The 12,929-nt window shown below is 46.4% G+C and overlaps 1 protein-coding gene across 4 annotated transcripts in view; it reads left to right on the forward strand.

Moving 5' to 3' along the window:
- Nucleotides 1–12,929, forward strand: part of dgkd (diacylglycerol kinase delta) — a 138,829-nt gene that overhangs the window by 79,530 nt on the left and 46,370 nt on the right. For all 4 annotated transcript variants that reach the window (XM_078209113.1, XM_078209114.1, XM_078209115.1 and 1 more), the window contains exons 5-9: nucleotides 1,853–1,985; nucleotides 3,562–3,668; nucleotides 8,236–8,361; nucleotides 10,309–10,411; nucleotides 12,427–12,589. In XM_078209113.1, coding sequence (XP_078065239.1) covers nucleotides 1,853–1,985; nucleotides 3,562–3,668; nucleotides 8,236–8,361; nucleotides 10,309–10,411; nucleotides 12,427–12,589 — 632 coding nt within the window. The remainder of the gene's footprint in view (nucleotides 1–1,852; nucleotides 1,986–3,561; nucleotides 3,669–8,235; nucleotides 8,362–10,308; nucleotides 10,412–12,426; nucleotides 12,590–12,929) is intronic.

Consider the following 12,929-nt stretch of genomic DNA (forward strand, 5'->3'; position numbering starts at 1 on the left):
GCACAGCTTAAGGCCTCCTTTTTTATTAATGTTTGCCATCTTAGAACCCTTCCTAATCATCATTCCATATATTCCTCTGCTATGTCATCTAAACAGGTCTATCAGATGCTCACCAGCATCTGTCCTTTTCAATTCTTTAGTTCTACTCATTCTGATTCTGCCTGTAAATTAATGGAATTATGGCTTTTCCTTCACACTACCCTGATAATGTATTAATAGTTCAATCATCACACCATCCCCCCCACCCCCCGACCCATCCTCCCCACAAGCTTTTTTATATTTCCCTCCCAGTTTCTAAAATCCTATATCCTATAGTGTTTGGCTCCCACCAGTGTCCAGGGTACAGCCAGCTCTCTGTTCTTGCTGCTACCTCACTTCATTCTAGCTGGACTTCTGCTTCCAGTCCCTCTCTTTCATTTCATTTCTCCTGGAATTGACATGAGGAGGCTAGTTTCCTCCTCTTGGCTTTCTTATCTGCCAGCACCCTAGCATCTACTGGTGCCTAATTCCACAAACTCCCATTGTAAAGCTTCCAGTCTGCTCTTTTGTGCATTACTGATTTCCATATAAGTAATGAATTCTAGATGTTCGCAATCTCTTTCCCAGAGGTTTTCTCACCCACTCTGTTATTTTCTCCTGGAGATGACGCACCATTCAAGACTTCAGAACATAACTGGAAAACGGTCTGTTTCTCTAATCACAGTCACCCATAACCACTAAGAACTGTTCATTTTCATGGTAGCCACTTGCTTCACTATGCCATGATGTTGCTCATGATGACTGTCCTCCTGGCTCACTGCCCTTGTCTGAGACACAAAACAGCTATCACTGTATGTTCACAGGAGACTACCTCTACTTCCTGCCTCCTCACCCTTCTCAATGTAGTTAAGAAGTTCAGTCCATGCGGGAGGATGAACCAGCCTTTTTTAGAAGCCTGCTTATAATGTGCCCATTGTGACTGCTTCAGTGTAATAGGAGTCATGGTAGAATTTGGTCACACTTTTGTCACCTATCACGCCACCCTGATTGAGAGAATAACTGACAGATATGTGCACAAGGGCTGCTACTGTTCGTGAGTCATGTAATAATCACTAAGATTGTGCAGATATAGCACAGTATGTTTGATTTAAACAGTTCATTTCAGAACTCATATTGGATTTATTCTACAATGAGATCTTATACACATCATTAGAATCAAGAACAAAATGGTAACTGAGAATATTTGTCTGTATTCACTTACATGTCACAAATGTAGTGTCGAAAACCAGGTAAAGCACTTCAATAGGGCAGAACCCAACCAAGCATGAGAATTAGGAAATCACTGACCTGACACTGAATGAAGACAGTAAGAAGTTTAACAACACCAGGTTAAAGTCCAACAGTTTTATTTGGGAGCAAAAGCCACACAAGCTTTCGGAGCTCCAAGCCCCTTCTTCAGGTGAGTGGGAATTCTGTTCACAAACAGGGCATATAAAGACACAGACTCAATTTACATGAATAAACTTGATGTCTGTGTCAATATGCGCGATCTTCTTGGAGATCCTCTCCACTTGGAGCCGGCAGTTTGTGGTGTCGCTGGTAGTCATGATGTGGAGATGCCGGCGTTGGACTGGGGTAAACACACTGAATGAATGACTGAATGAAGAGCCAGCTGATATGCCGTAACTGCTCCAAGCATGTCAATGTACAAATGGGCACATCATCCACACTCTGCTAGCTGGTCCCACCCAATCCATGAAATTTTAGTTGCTGTGATTGGGATCCAATAGAGTGGCTGGTATGTAGTAAATTCGCTTTGGCAGTATTTGTTAAATATTTCTTATACTTTTTAATTCTGTTTTTCTCTGAGCAGTCGACCCAGTACAGCATGGATCATTTCTCAGGGATGCACAACTGGTACGCCTGCTCACATGCACGGCCAACATACTGCAATGTGTGCCGAGAGGCCCTATCTGGGGTCACATCTCATGGATTGTCCTGTGAAGGTAAGAATTTAAGATGGAAGTGGTTTCTCACTTTATCCTTTCTGACCTCTCTCTCAGTCAGTCACGATATCTTTCATTGGAGAATTCATCATTCATCTTACATGTGTTGTTACCACACCCCAAACCCCTTCCTCTCCCACAGTGCAGCACCTGAACATTGTAAGGAGTGTTCCACAGTAAAATTACCATTATAAACAAACACTGTGTGTGGCGTGGTGTCGATGCACAGCCCACAGGGCGGGATGGGCTATTGATTTAGAGAGCACATTCTTCCTCACAAGGAAGGATAGGCAGTTTTTTTTTTTACAGAACACTGGATAATTTCTTCCTCATAAGGAGCAATGGATTCTTCTTATTTCTCTGGATCAGGAGCCTTTTAAAACAAACTTTAAAGAACGTATTTCATTTTCACATTCTTTCTTTGTTTATTCTTGGGTTTTTTTCTGAATGTTCCGCTCAATTTATTTCCTGCCAATTTTGACTTTGAACAGCTGAATGGTATGAGACATTTAAGTTAATATTGTGTGTAATCCCCACATTAAGTGTCAGTCAGTGACTACCTTGTTAACCATTTCCCGGTTGTGTGGCCAAACTGAATGGGTGTAGCTTGTCAGATTATATAATGATATATAATTATATATGATACCTAAACAAGGAATCAGTATGAGAAAAAACAGAGTCAACAGAATTTAAGGGTTCCTGATAATGACACTGCCACAAAGTGTGTCCCTAACAGTTAATCGCTTTCTATAAAGAATCCAAATGGTGGAATCGTAATAGTGCACCACTGTGTAGCAGGAAAGGATACAGATAATAACTGTGCCCCTTTAAAAGGTTCTGATCACATAGGAGGCCATGATAAGTGAGATTTTCACTTCAAAGGGGATCCCAATGGTTAGGTAGTCTCCCTTCAAGTCGCCCTAATAAAAAGAATCTAGGCCCCAATGGTATAAAGGTTGCAAACTAGTGGCTCCCAACCTAGCATGGGAGTTTCTGATAACCTTGTTTGGAGGCATAGCCGCTGCCTTACCTCAGTGACAGTCATGCATGATTTGGAGGTGGGGATGTGGGGAATTCCTTCCATCATAATAAGGTGGTGTACAATCAGGCAATTATGGGGCCTTCCTTGATAGAAGACAATCAGCAGATGTTGGCCAGCTCAGCTTCGTGGATTTGCTTTTAGTCTGTGGTGAGATTTGAACACGGTCCCCAAAGTATTAACCTGGGTCATTTGGGTTTTTAAGCCAGCGACAATACCAGTGCGCCACCACCTCAAAAGAAAATGATCAGGTGAGCCTCACCTCCACAGAAGGTTTATTTCAGAATTCAAATTCAAATTTAACCCTGTACTGTGGTGAGAGCATTACTCTAGGTTATGATTTACCAGTTCAGTGACCTCCTAAGCTCCCCGTCGGGGAATTGAACCTTTGGCTCCTGTGTGACAGGCAGGGATACAAACCACTGTACTAACAACCCCTCTATCCATCCTCACCCCCCCACTATCCCCCAAATAAAACACTTAACTGCACAATAACTTTTGAAGACTCTCATGTGCCCTCTCCTTTCTGATTCACAGTGTGTAAGTTCAAAGCTCACAAGCGCTGTGCTGTGAGAGCCACCAACAACTGCAAGTGGACAACGCTGGCCTCAATTGCCAAAGATATAATTGAAGATGAAGATGGGGTATGTTGTAAGTGGAGAGACAAGCGAATGCTGATAAATTGAAAGCAGAGCGAGTGCTAGTTAGAGCCTGGCAATCAGCCACTGCCTTTCAATGGAATTCATCAGGATTGATATGTTGGTGCAGTGAGTTAGACTCCTTCTGCAGTTGGAATTGGGACTGGTGAGAGTTGAATTTAGGAAGTTCTACAAAGTCATTCCATCAGGAACTCATGACATTTTACAATGAACGATTTTCAGGGAAACATGACCCTGGGCAGTGAGTACTAGCTCGGGGGAAAGTCACACTGAACAATGAGTGGTTAAATGAAGAATATGGCACTGGAAGGCGAATGTACCGAGGGAACATGGGACTGAACAACAAGTGATTACAAATAGGAATATAATACTTGGCAGTGAGTAGTTACCAGGGTGGCTGATTATTATCCATAAAGTAGAAGCATTTAAAATTGGAATTTTCAGATGAAAAAGATCAGTGCACAGTTGGATGGTATTGTGCTGCAGAACCTGAGCTCTCCCTTGAAAACCCAGTTTGTATTTTAAATATTGGAGCTCCCCCAATTGGTATAACTTGGTAAAGCAGCCCATTTTACTTTGGTTTCCTGAGGTTGGCTCGATTTTGACGAACTAGCATCTTTCATAAGCTCTTTGAATTGTCCTGAGATTAACACCAAATATTACCTTTGGAATAGAGTCAATGTTATAATATAGACAAATGTGGACAAATTAGGCATTGCTATTGGTGATGAAGGTTGAAGGATAAATACTAACCAGACAGCAGAAGAATGTCCCTGCACTTCACAGAACCAGAATACTACAGTGCAGAAGAGGTCCTTCAGCCCATCGAGTCTGCACTGACGCACGAAATGCCCTGACCTGCCCACCTAATCCCACTTGCCAGCACTTGGCCCATAGCCTTGAATGTTATGGCATGCCAGATACTCATCCAGGTACTTTTTAAAGGGTGTGAGGCATCCCGCCTCCTAGGCAGTGTATTTCAGACCATCACCACCCTCTGAGTAAAAAAGTTTTTCCTCAAATCTCCCCCAAACCTCCCACCCCGCACTTTTAACTTGTGTCCCCTTGTAACTGACCCTTCAAGGAGAACAGCTGCTCCCTGTCCATACCCCTCATAATCTTGAACACCTCAATCAGGTTGCCCCTCAGTTTTCTCTGCTGCAACAAAAACAACCCAAGCCTATCCCACCTCTCTTCATAACCTAAATGTGCCATCCCAGGCAGCATCCTGGTAAATCTCCTCTGCACCCGCTCCTTCACGTCCTTCCTCTAATGTGGCGACCAGAACTGCGTACAGTACTCCAGCTGTGGCCTCACCAAAGTTCTATACAACTCCATCATGACCTCTCTGCTTTTGTAATCTATACCCCGATTGATAAAGGCGAGTGTGCCATATGTCTTTGTCACCACCCTATTAACCTGCCTTTCCGCCTTCAGAGATCTATGGACAAACACGCCAAGGTCCCTTTGTTCTTCGGAACTTCCCAGTGTCAGATCTTTCATAGTATACTTCCTTGTCAAATTACTCCTTCCAAAGTGCATCACCTCACATTTTTCAGGGTTAAATTCCAGCTGCCACTTATCCGCCCATTTGACCATCTCGTCTATATCTTCCTGTAACCCAAGACACTCAACTTCACTGTTAACCACCCGGCCAATCTTTGTGTCATCGGCAAACTTACTGATCCTAGCCCCACATAGTCATCTATGTCATTTATATAAATGATAAACAATAGGGGGCTCAGCACAAATCCCTGTGGTACACCACTAGTCACTGGCCTCCAGTCATTAAAGCAGCCATCTATCACCACCCTCCATCTCCTACCGCTGAGCCAATTATTAATCCACCTTGTCAGATCACCCTGTATCCCATGTGCATTAGCCTTCTTAATAAGTCTCCCATGTGGGACTTTGTCAAAGGCTTTGCTGAAACCATGTAAACTACATCAACTGCACTATCCTCATCCACATACTTTGTTACATGCTCAAAAAATTCAATTAAATTTGTAAGGCATGACTTCCCACTGACAAAGCCATGTTGACTATCCCTGATCAAACCTTGCCTCTCCAAATGGAGATAGATTCCCTCCTTCAGAATCTTCTCCAGTAGTTTCTCAACAGGCGTGAGACTCACTGGTCTGTAGTTCCCTGTCTTGTCTCTACAACCTTTCTTAAAGAGTGGGACTACATTGGCTGTTCTCCAGTCCTCTGGCACCTCCCCGGTAAACACAGTAAAAAGTCTAACAACACCAGGTTAAAGTCCAACAGGTTTATTTGGTAGCAAAAGCCACTAGCTTTCGGAACAGGCTGTCCCTTCGTCAGGTGGGTGGGAGTTCTGGGCAGAACTCCCACCCACCTGACGAAGGGACAGCCTGTTCCGAAAGCTAGTGGCTTTTGCTACCAAATAAACCTGTTGGACTTTAACCTGGTGTTGTTAGACTTCTTACTGTGTTTACCCCAGTCCAACGCCAGCATCTCCACATCATGACCTCCCCGGTAGCCAGGGAGGAATTAAAAATTTGGGTCAGAGCCCAAAGAGCACTTCTTCGAATAGTATTAGCCTAGGTTACATATTCAATTTTCTGGAACAGGCTTTGAACTAAGTTGCAGGTGAGAGTACTACCATTGAACCAAGGCTGATGTGTTGCTGCACTGATGTTTTCCTGCAAGGACCAGATTACTGCTGGAAATCTGCATGTCATGTTTAAAACATTGCACATGGTTTTTTTGCATTGTGTAGGGCACTTTGACTATGCTGACAGACTGTCTATGCCAATATTGACAATTGTAGATTATCATAAGTTTCATTCATTGCTCCAATTGTAGCTTAATAGCTCAGTGCATCGAGTAAGCATTTTCAATGTGGCCTTTTTCATTGCAATATTTGTGTATCAGTCACAAAGAGCAGAAGCAGAGAAATCACTCCTGGGGTCGGTACTGATCCCTTACACAAGGTTCTGTGCCGGTCCCTTCCACCGGGATCCGTGCCTGTCCCTTCCACTGGGTTCCGTGCCGGTCCCTTAGACTGGAGTCTGTGCCAGTCCCTTCCACTGGGGTCCGTGCCGGTCCCTTACACTGGGGTCCGTGCCGGTCCCTTCCACTGGGGTCCGTGCCGGTCCCTTACACTGGGGTCCGTGCCGGTCCCTTACACTGGGGTCCGTGCCGGTCCCTTACACTGGGGTCCGTGCCGGTCCCTTACACTGGGGTCCGTGCCGGTCCCTTACACTGGGGTCCGTGCCGGTCCCTTACACTGGGGTCCGTGCCGGTCCCTTCCACTGGGGTCCGTGCCGGTCCCTTCCACTGGGGTCCGTGCCGGTCCCTTCCACTGGGGTCCGTGCCGGTCCCTTCCACTGGGGTCCGTGCCTGTCCCTTCCACTGGGGTCCGTGCCGGTCCCTTCCACTGGGGTCCGTGTCGGTCACTTCCACTGGGGTCCGTGTCGGTCCCTTCCACTGGGGTCCGCGCCGGTCCCTTCCACTGGGGTCCGCGCCGGTCCCTTCCACTGGGGTCCGTGCCGGTCCCTTCCACTGGGGTCCGTGCCGGTCCCTTACACTGGGGTCCGTGCCGGTCCCTTACACTGGGGTCCGTGCCGGTCCCTTACACTGGGGTCCGCGCCGGTCCCTTCCACTGGGGTCCGCGCCGGTCCCTTACACTGGGGTCCGCGCCGGCCCCTCACTCTGGGGTCCGCGCCTGCCCCTCACTCTGGGGTCCGCGCCGGCCCCTCACTCTGGGGTCCGCGCCGGCCCCTCTGGGTCCGCACCGGCCCCTCACTCTGGGTCCGCACCGGCCCCTCACTCTGGGTCCGCACCGGCCCCTCACTCTGGGTCCGCACCGGCCCCTCACTCTGGGTCCGCACCGGCCCCTCACTCTGGTCCGCACCGGCCCCTCACTCTGGGTCCGCACCGGCCCCTCACTCTGGGTCCGCACCGGCCCCTCACTCTGGGTCCGCACCGGCCCCTCACTCTGGGTCCGCACCGGCCCCTCACTCTGGGTCCGCACCGGCCCCTCACTCTGGGTCCGCACCGGCCCCTCACTCTGGGTCCGCACCGGCCCCTCACTCTGGGTCCGCACCGGCCCCTCACTCTGGGTCCGCACCGGCCCCTCACTCTGGGTCCGCACCGGCCCCTCACTCTGGGTCCGCACCGGCCCCTCCCTCTGGGTCCGCACCGGCCCCTCACTCTGGGTCCGCACCGGCCCCTCACTCTGGGTCCGCACCGGCCCCTCACTCTGGGTCCGCACCGGCCCCTCACTCTGGGTCCGCACCGGCCCGTCACTCTGGGTCCGCACCGGCCCCTCACTCTGGGTCCGCACCGGCCCCTCACTCTGGGGTCCGCACTGGCCCTTTATGCCTGAAGCTGTGCTGGTGTCTTTACTTGGGTCCGTACTGGGTCATTTTGCTGGGGCCTCTGCTCATTTCTTTTGATGAGATCTGTTATTGCTCCTTATCTGTGATTTGTGCTGCTGCCACTGTTGTACTTTGATTTGTATCCTTTCTTCCATACTGCAGATCACATTGCTGTTATACTGTAATATTCTTCTGTCTCCCTCATTCAGGTCTCAATGCCACACCAGTGGTTGGAAGGCAACCTGCCTGTCAGTGCAAAGTGTACTGTCTGTGACAAAACATGCGGCAGTGTTCTACGCCTGCAGGATTGGCGCTGTCTGTGGTGTAAAGCGATGGTGAGCAGAGACTTAGCAGAACATTTTTATTGTTTTGTTAGTCAGGACAGGGTTCACACATCATGGTGCTAAATGGTGATTTTCTGTTGAAATTTCACCCTTACATCTTTTTTAGTTTAAAGCAGTTTTGAAAAATCTTAAATCACACAATTAGGTAGAGGTGAAGTTTTCTTTATAAATTGGAGAAAATTTCATTGCCACCTGTCCAATTTGATAGAAATCAGTTCACAAACTTTTTATATCACAGTTTGCAAAATCAGCTGCTTCTGTGTTCCCATAGCTCGAATTAAAAGTCTCATGATGACCACAAAACCATTGTCGATTGTCATAAAAATCCATCTGGTTCATTAATGTCCTTTAGGAAAGGAAATCTGTTGTCCTTACCTGGTCTGGCCTACATGTGACTGCACGCCCACAGCAATGTGGTTGACTCTTAACTGCCCTCAGGGATGGGCAATAAATGCTGGCCCAGCCAGCAATGCCCACATCCCATAAATAATTATTTTTTAAAAACTGATTATTACAATGTCCTCTGTAACATGACTTCCCCAAACAGTACCTCTCTCCTCTTTCTCCCCTCCTACCTGAAGACAAGTCTCCTCTTTGTCTTCCGCTCTGTTTTACTTATCTCCCTCACTTCCTGTTTTTCCTTGTTCCCTGTTCAGGACACCCCTGTGCTTCCCCCTTTCCACCCCATCTCTCTGCTGTCACCTAGCTCTGCCATTAGATCTCCTCTTGTCATCTCTCCCATCCCTCACATGAGTTCCTCCTTCCCACTACTCAATCTTCTCACCCTCTTTCCCTCCTGTTCACCCACTCTCCAGATCTCTGCCCCCTGTCAAAACCTGTTCTCCATTTTTCCTAATTACACTTACCCTCTCCCACAAATCCACTTTCAATCATTTTGCATCTGACCTCCATTGATTTCTTTCTGATGTAAGCTTCCTGTCTTATCTTTAGCCTTCTCCCCCATCTCTGCTTCGTGTCTCCACATTGTTCCCGACAGTCCCAGTTCTCCCAGTCTTCCCAGTCTTCCCAATGATTTTGTCATGGATGGGCTTCAGAGCTGCATCCTGAATTTCAGATATTACTGGATCAGACCAGTACCAGAGCCCTGCACAAGGTCTTTTCCTGAAGAAAGGGAGAAGTGCCAAGTAGAAGTAGGAAGCAGGCTCACAGCTGTGTTAGACTGAAAATGTTTGTACCCTGAATAGAAGCAAGTTAACTTTATTGCTATTCATTGGATGCCATCTATGGAAACACAGGAACGATGTACACCGATTAAGAGAATTTGCCATTTGCCACAGTTGAACCAGATAATTTTATTTGAAGCCATGCCAATATTTGGCTGGGTGGAGCTGAACTCCTATTTTGATATTCCAGGTTAGATCATCACCTTGCTCCCACTGGAATTTCATTGAATTTCAATTATTTAGGAATGTCCCATCACAAGTTACCTATTGCAACCAGCTGTATCAGAGACTACAATCTGTAGTAACCTTGAACAGACAAATTATATCCATTCACTCAATCCTAACTCACTTTGTTCTCTGCTCTCCTCCTGTTCAGTTTTATTTAAGTTTTAAGTTTATGTTTATTTATTAATGTCACAAGTAGCCTTACATTAACACAGCAATGAAGTTACTGTGAAAATCTCTTAGTCGCCACACTCCAGTGCCTGTTCGGATACACTGAAGGAGAATTTAGCATGGCCAATGCACCTAATCAGCACATCTTTCGGACAGTGGGAGGAAACCAGAGCACCCAGAGGAAACCCACACAAACATGGAGAGAGCATGCAGACTCCGCACAGACAGTGACCCAAGCTGGGAATCAAAACTGAGTCCCTGGCGCTGGGAGGCAGCAGTGCTAACCACTGTGCCACCGTGCCGCCCTCCAGTGTGGATCATTGTGTGCTAATTTCTGTGTCCTATTCATTGCCTCCAGGTACACACAGCCTGTAAAGACATGCTTCCCGTCAAATGTCCACTGGGGCAGTGTAAAGTTTCCGTTATTCCTCCAACTGCACTCAACAGTATAGACTCTGATGGTGAGTTCAACACCTTTGCTTCACTTGCTCAAAGAGCATTAATGTGCTTTCAAACTAGGGGGTGGGCACGGAGATTGGAATTAAACCAAGGTTTGAAATGGGTGAGACATTGACTCGAGGTTTTTTCTAAAGCTAGAGTGAGTGAGATGTTTGACCCAATACTGGGATGGGAGTGGTTGACATGTATGGCCTAAGAGAAAGTGTCATGTGGAAAGTTTGAGAGTGAGTGTGAAGGATGCTATGAACGGTTGTAAGAGAGTATAAGTGAGTGTGGGAGAGTTTGTAAATTCATGTTAGCTTGTGATTGAGAGAGTTGGCACAAGGTAGTTTGTGAGTGAGTGTCAGTAATTGTGAAAAGGTCTGCAGGAACTTGGGTGGAACTGAAAGAATAAGTTAATGTAAGAGGTGCTGCAAGAATTTGAGTGTGACAGTGAGGGAACTAAGTGTGAGTGATTCTGAGAGAATTTGCAAGAGTTTGAGCGCGTGAGAATTTGTGAGCAGTTAAGGAAAAGTGTGAGGGTGTTTATGAGTGTGTCTGAATCGGGTTGAGAGTTTCCAATTGACCTTTTGGGGTTCTTCAAGAGTGTAAGTGGTTGTGAGAAGGTGTCAGCAATAGTGAGAGAATATGAGTGAGTTTACAAGGATGTGAGGTGTTGACTGACAGCATGTAGGGCCTTGAGTTCATTAAAATATTATACAACCACCCATTGGCAACCTCAGCTTGACAGCAACCTAGTTTCATGCTGTTGACTGAGTGCAGGCACAAAATGCTGTTATAGTGCCAACTATATACCTAGTACCAAATGCTGCCCTTTCCATTAGTGGTAGGGTCTAAACTAATTAAACTAGCAATAGCCCAAACTAACAACCAAACAGTGTAAAGGCCCCCTAACTGCAACCATTCTGTAGGACAGAGTATATAGAAAGAAGTAATGAGGGCTTGTGTGAAAGGTATGGCGATAATCATAGTTGATTTTAATCTACAAATAGATTGGGCAGATCAGATTGGCAAAGGTAGCTGGGTAGATGAGTTCATAGAGTGTTTTCAGGGCAATTTGAGTCCTAGAGCCAACCAGAGAGCAGGCTGTTCTAGATCTGTTAATGTGCAACCAAGGCAGGAGTAATGAATAACCTCATAGCAAAGGCGCCCGAGGTAATAGTGATCATGTCATGGTTGAATTTGGCATTAAGTTTGAGGGGGGGAAGAGTGGGTCTAAGACTAGTTTTTTGAACTTAAATAAGGGCAATTAGGAGAGTAAGGCTAAAGTGAACTGGGAAATTAGGTTACGGGATAAGTCAGTAGAAATGCAGTGGCAGACATTTATATGGATATATTTTGTAACACTCAGCAAAGATATGTTCCAGTGAGAAAGAAAGACTCTAGGACAAGGACATATTATCACTGACTAACTATGGCAGTTAAAGAGGGTATCAAGTTGAAAGAGAAAGCATACAATTCCATGAAGATTTGTGGCAGGTTAAAAGATTGAACAGAATAAAAAAAACAGCAAAGAATGGCTAAAAAAAAAATGAGGGAGAAATTGGAGGAGAGAAAGCTAGCAAGAAATATGAAAGCAAATCCCTTCTCCACAGGCGAGACTAGAACTATGGGACACAGTTTCAAAATAAGGGATCTCCCATTTAAGACGGAGATGAGGAGAAATTTTTTCTCTCAGTGGGTGGTGAGTCTGAAATTCTCTTCTCCAGAGAGCAAAAGAGACAGGGTTATTAAATATTTTTAAAGCTGGTTTAGTTAGATTCTTGATGTATAAGGTAGTCAAAGGGTATAGGGGGTAAGAAGGTAAGTGGAGTTGAGGCCACAATCAAATCAGCCGCGATCTTGTTGAATGACAGAGCAGGCTCAAATGGGCTACTCCTCTTAATTCATATGTTCGTATGTAAGAGATACAGGGGTCTGGGCTAACAGGTAGTCATGCAATTACTAAACTCATCACATTTTTTCACTAAGCAACCATCTCAGTAAACTTTGTAATCAAATTTCTGCTGTTCTTTAGGGTTTTGGAAAGCAACGTGCCCACCATCATGTACCAGTCCGCTTCTTGTGTTTGTGAACTCTAAGAGCGGAGATAACCAGGGGGTGAAGTTCTTAAGGAGATTCAAGCAGTTACTGAACCCGGCTCAGGTGTTTGACTTGATGAACGGAGGCCCGCATCTTGGGTAGGAGGTGCTTAAAGCACACACCTTTGCAGTTTAGATTTATCAGACTACTGGGGCAGAGTGCAGCTTTTGTTAAAACAAAAACAGAACTGCTGTCATATTGGGTGACCAGGTGAGGGGGTTGGTTTAAGGTCAGGCGGGGATCGTCACAATTACTGCTCCTGGTCACTCTCTAGTAGCCCTGCTGGGAAGTGTTCATGGATGGATGGCAGGCGGCAACAGGATAGGGCCCAGCTATGGTGCACTCACCATGCTCGCAATACCATGCTGGTCTTTATTGCTCAAGCTCGTACACAAAGCATGGCCACAGTGAGGAACCAGAGGCTGGCTAGAGGCTTGC

This window comes from Mustelus asterias, chromosome 3 (assembly GCF_964213995.1).
Source record: "Mustelus asterias chromosome 3, sMusAst1.hap1.1, whole genome shotgun sequence".
Taxonomy (NCBI): Eukaryota; Metazoa; Chordata; class Chondrichthyes; order Carcharhiniformes; family Triakidae; genus Mustelus; species Mustelus asterias.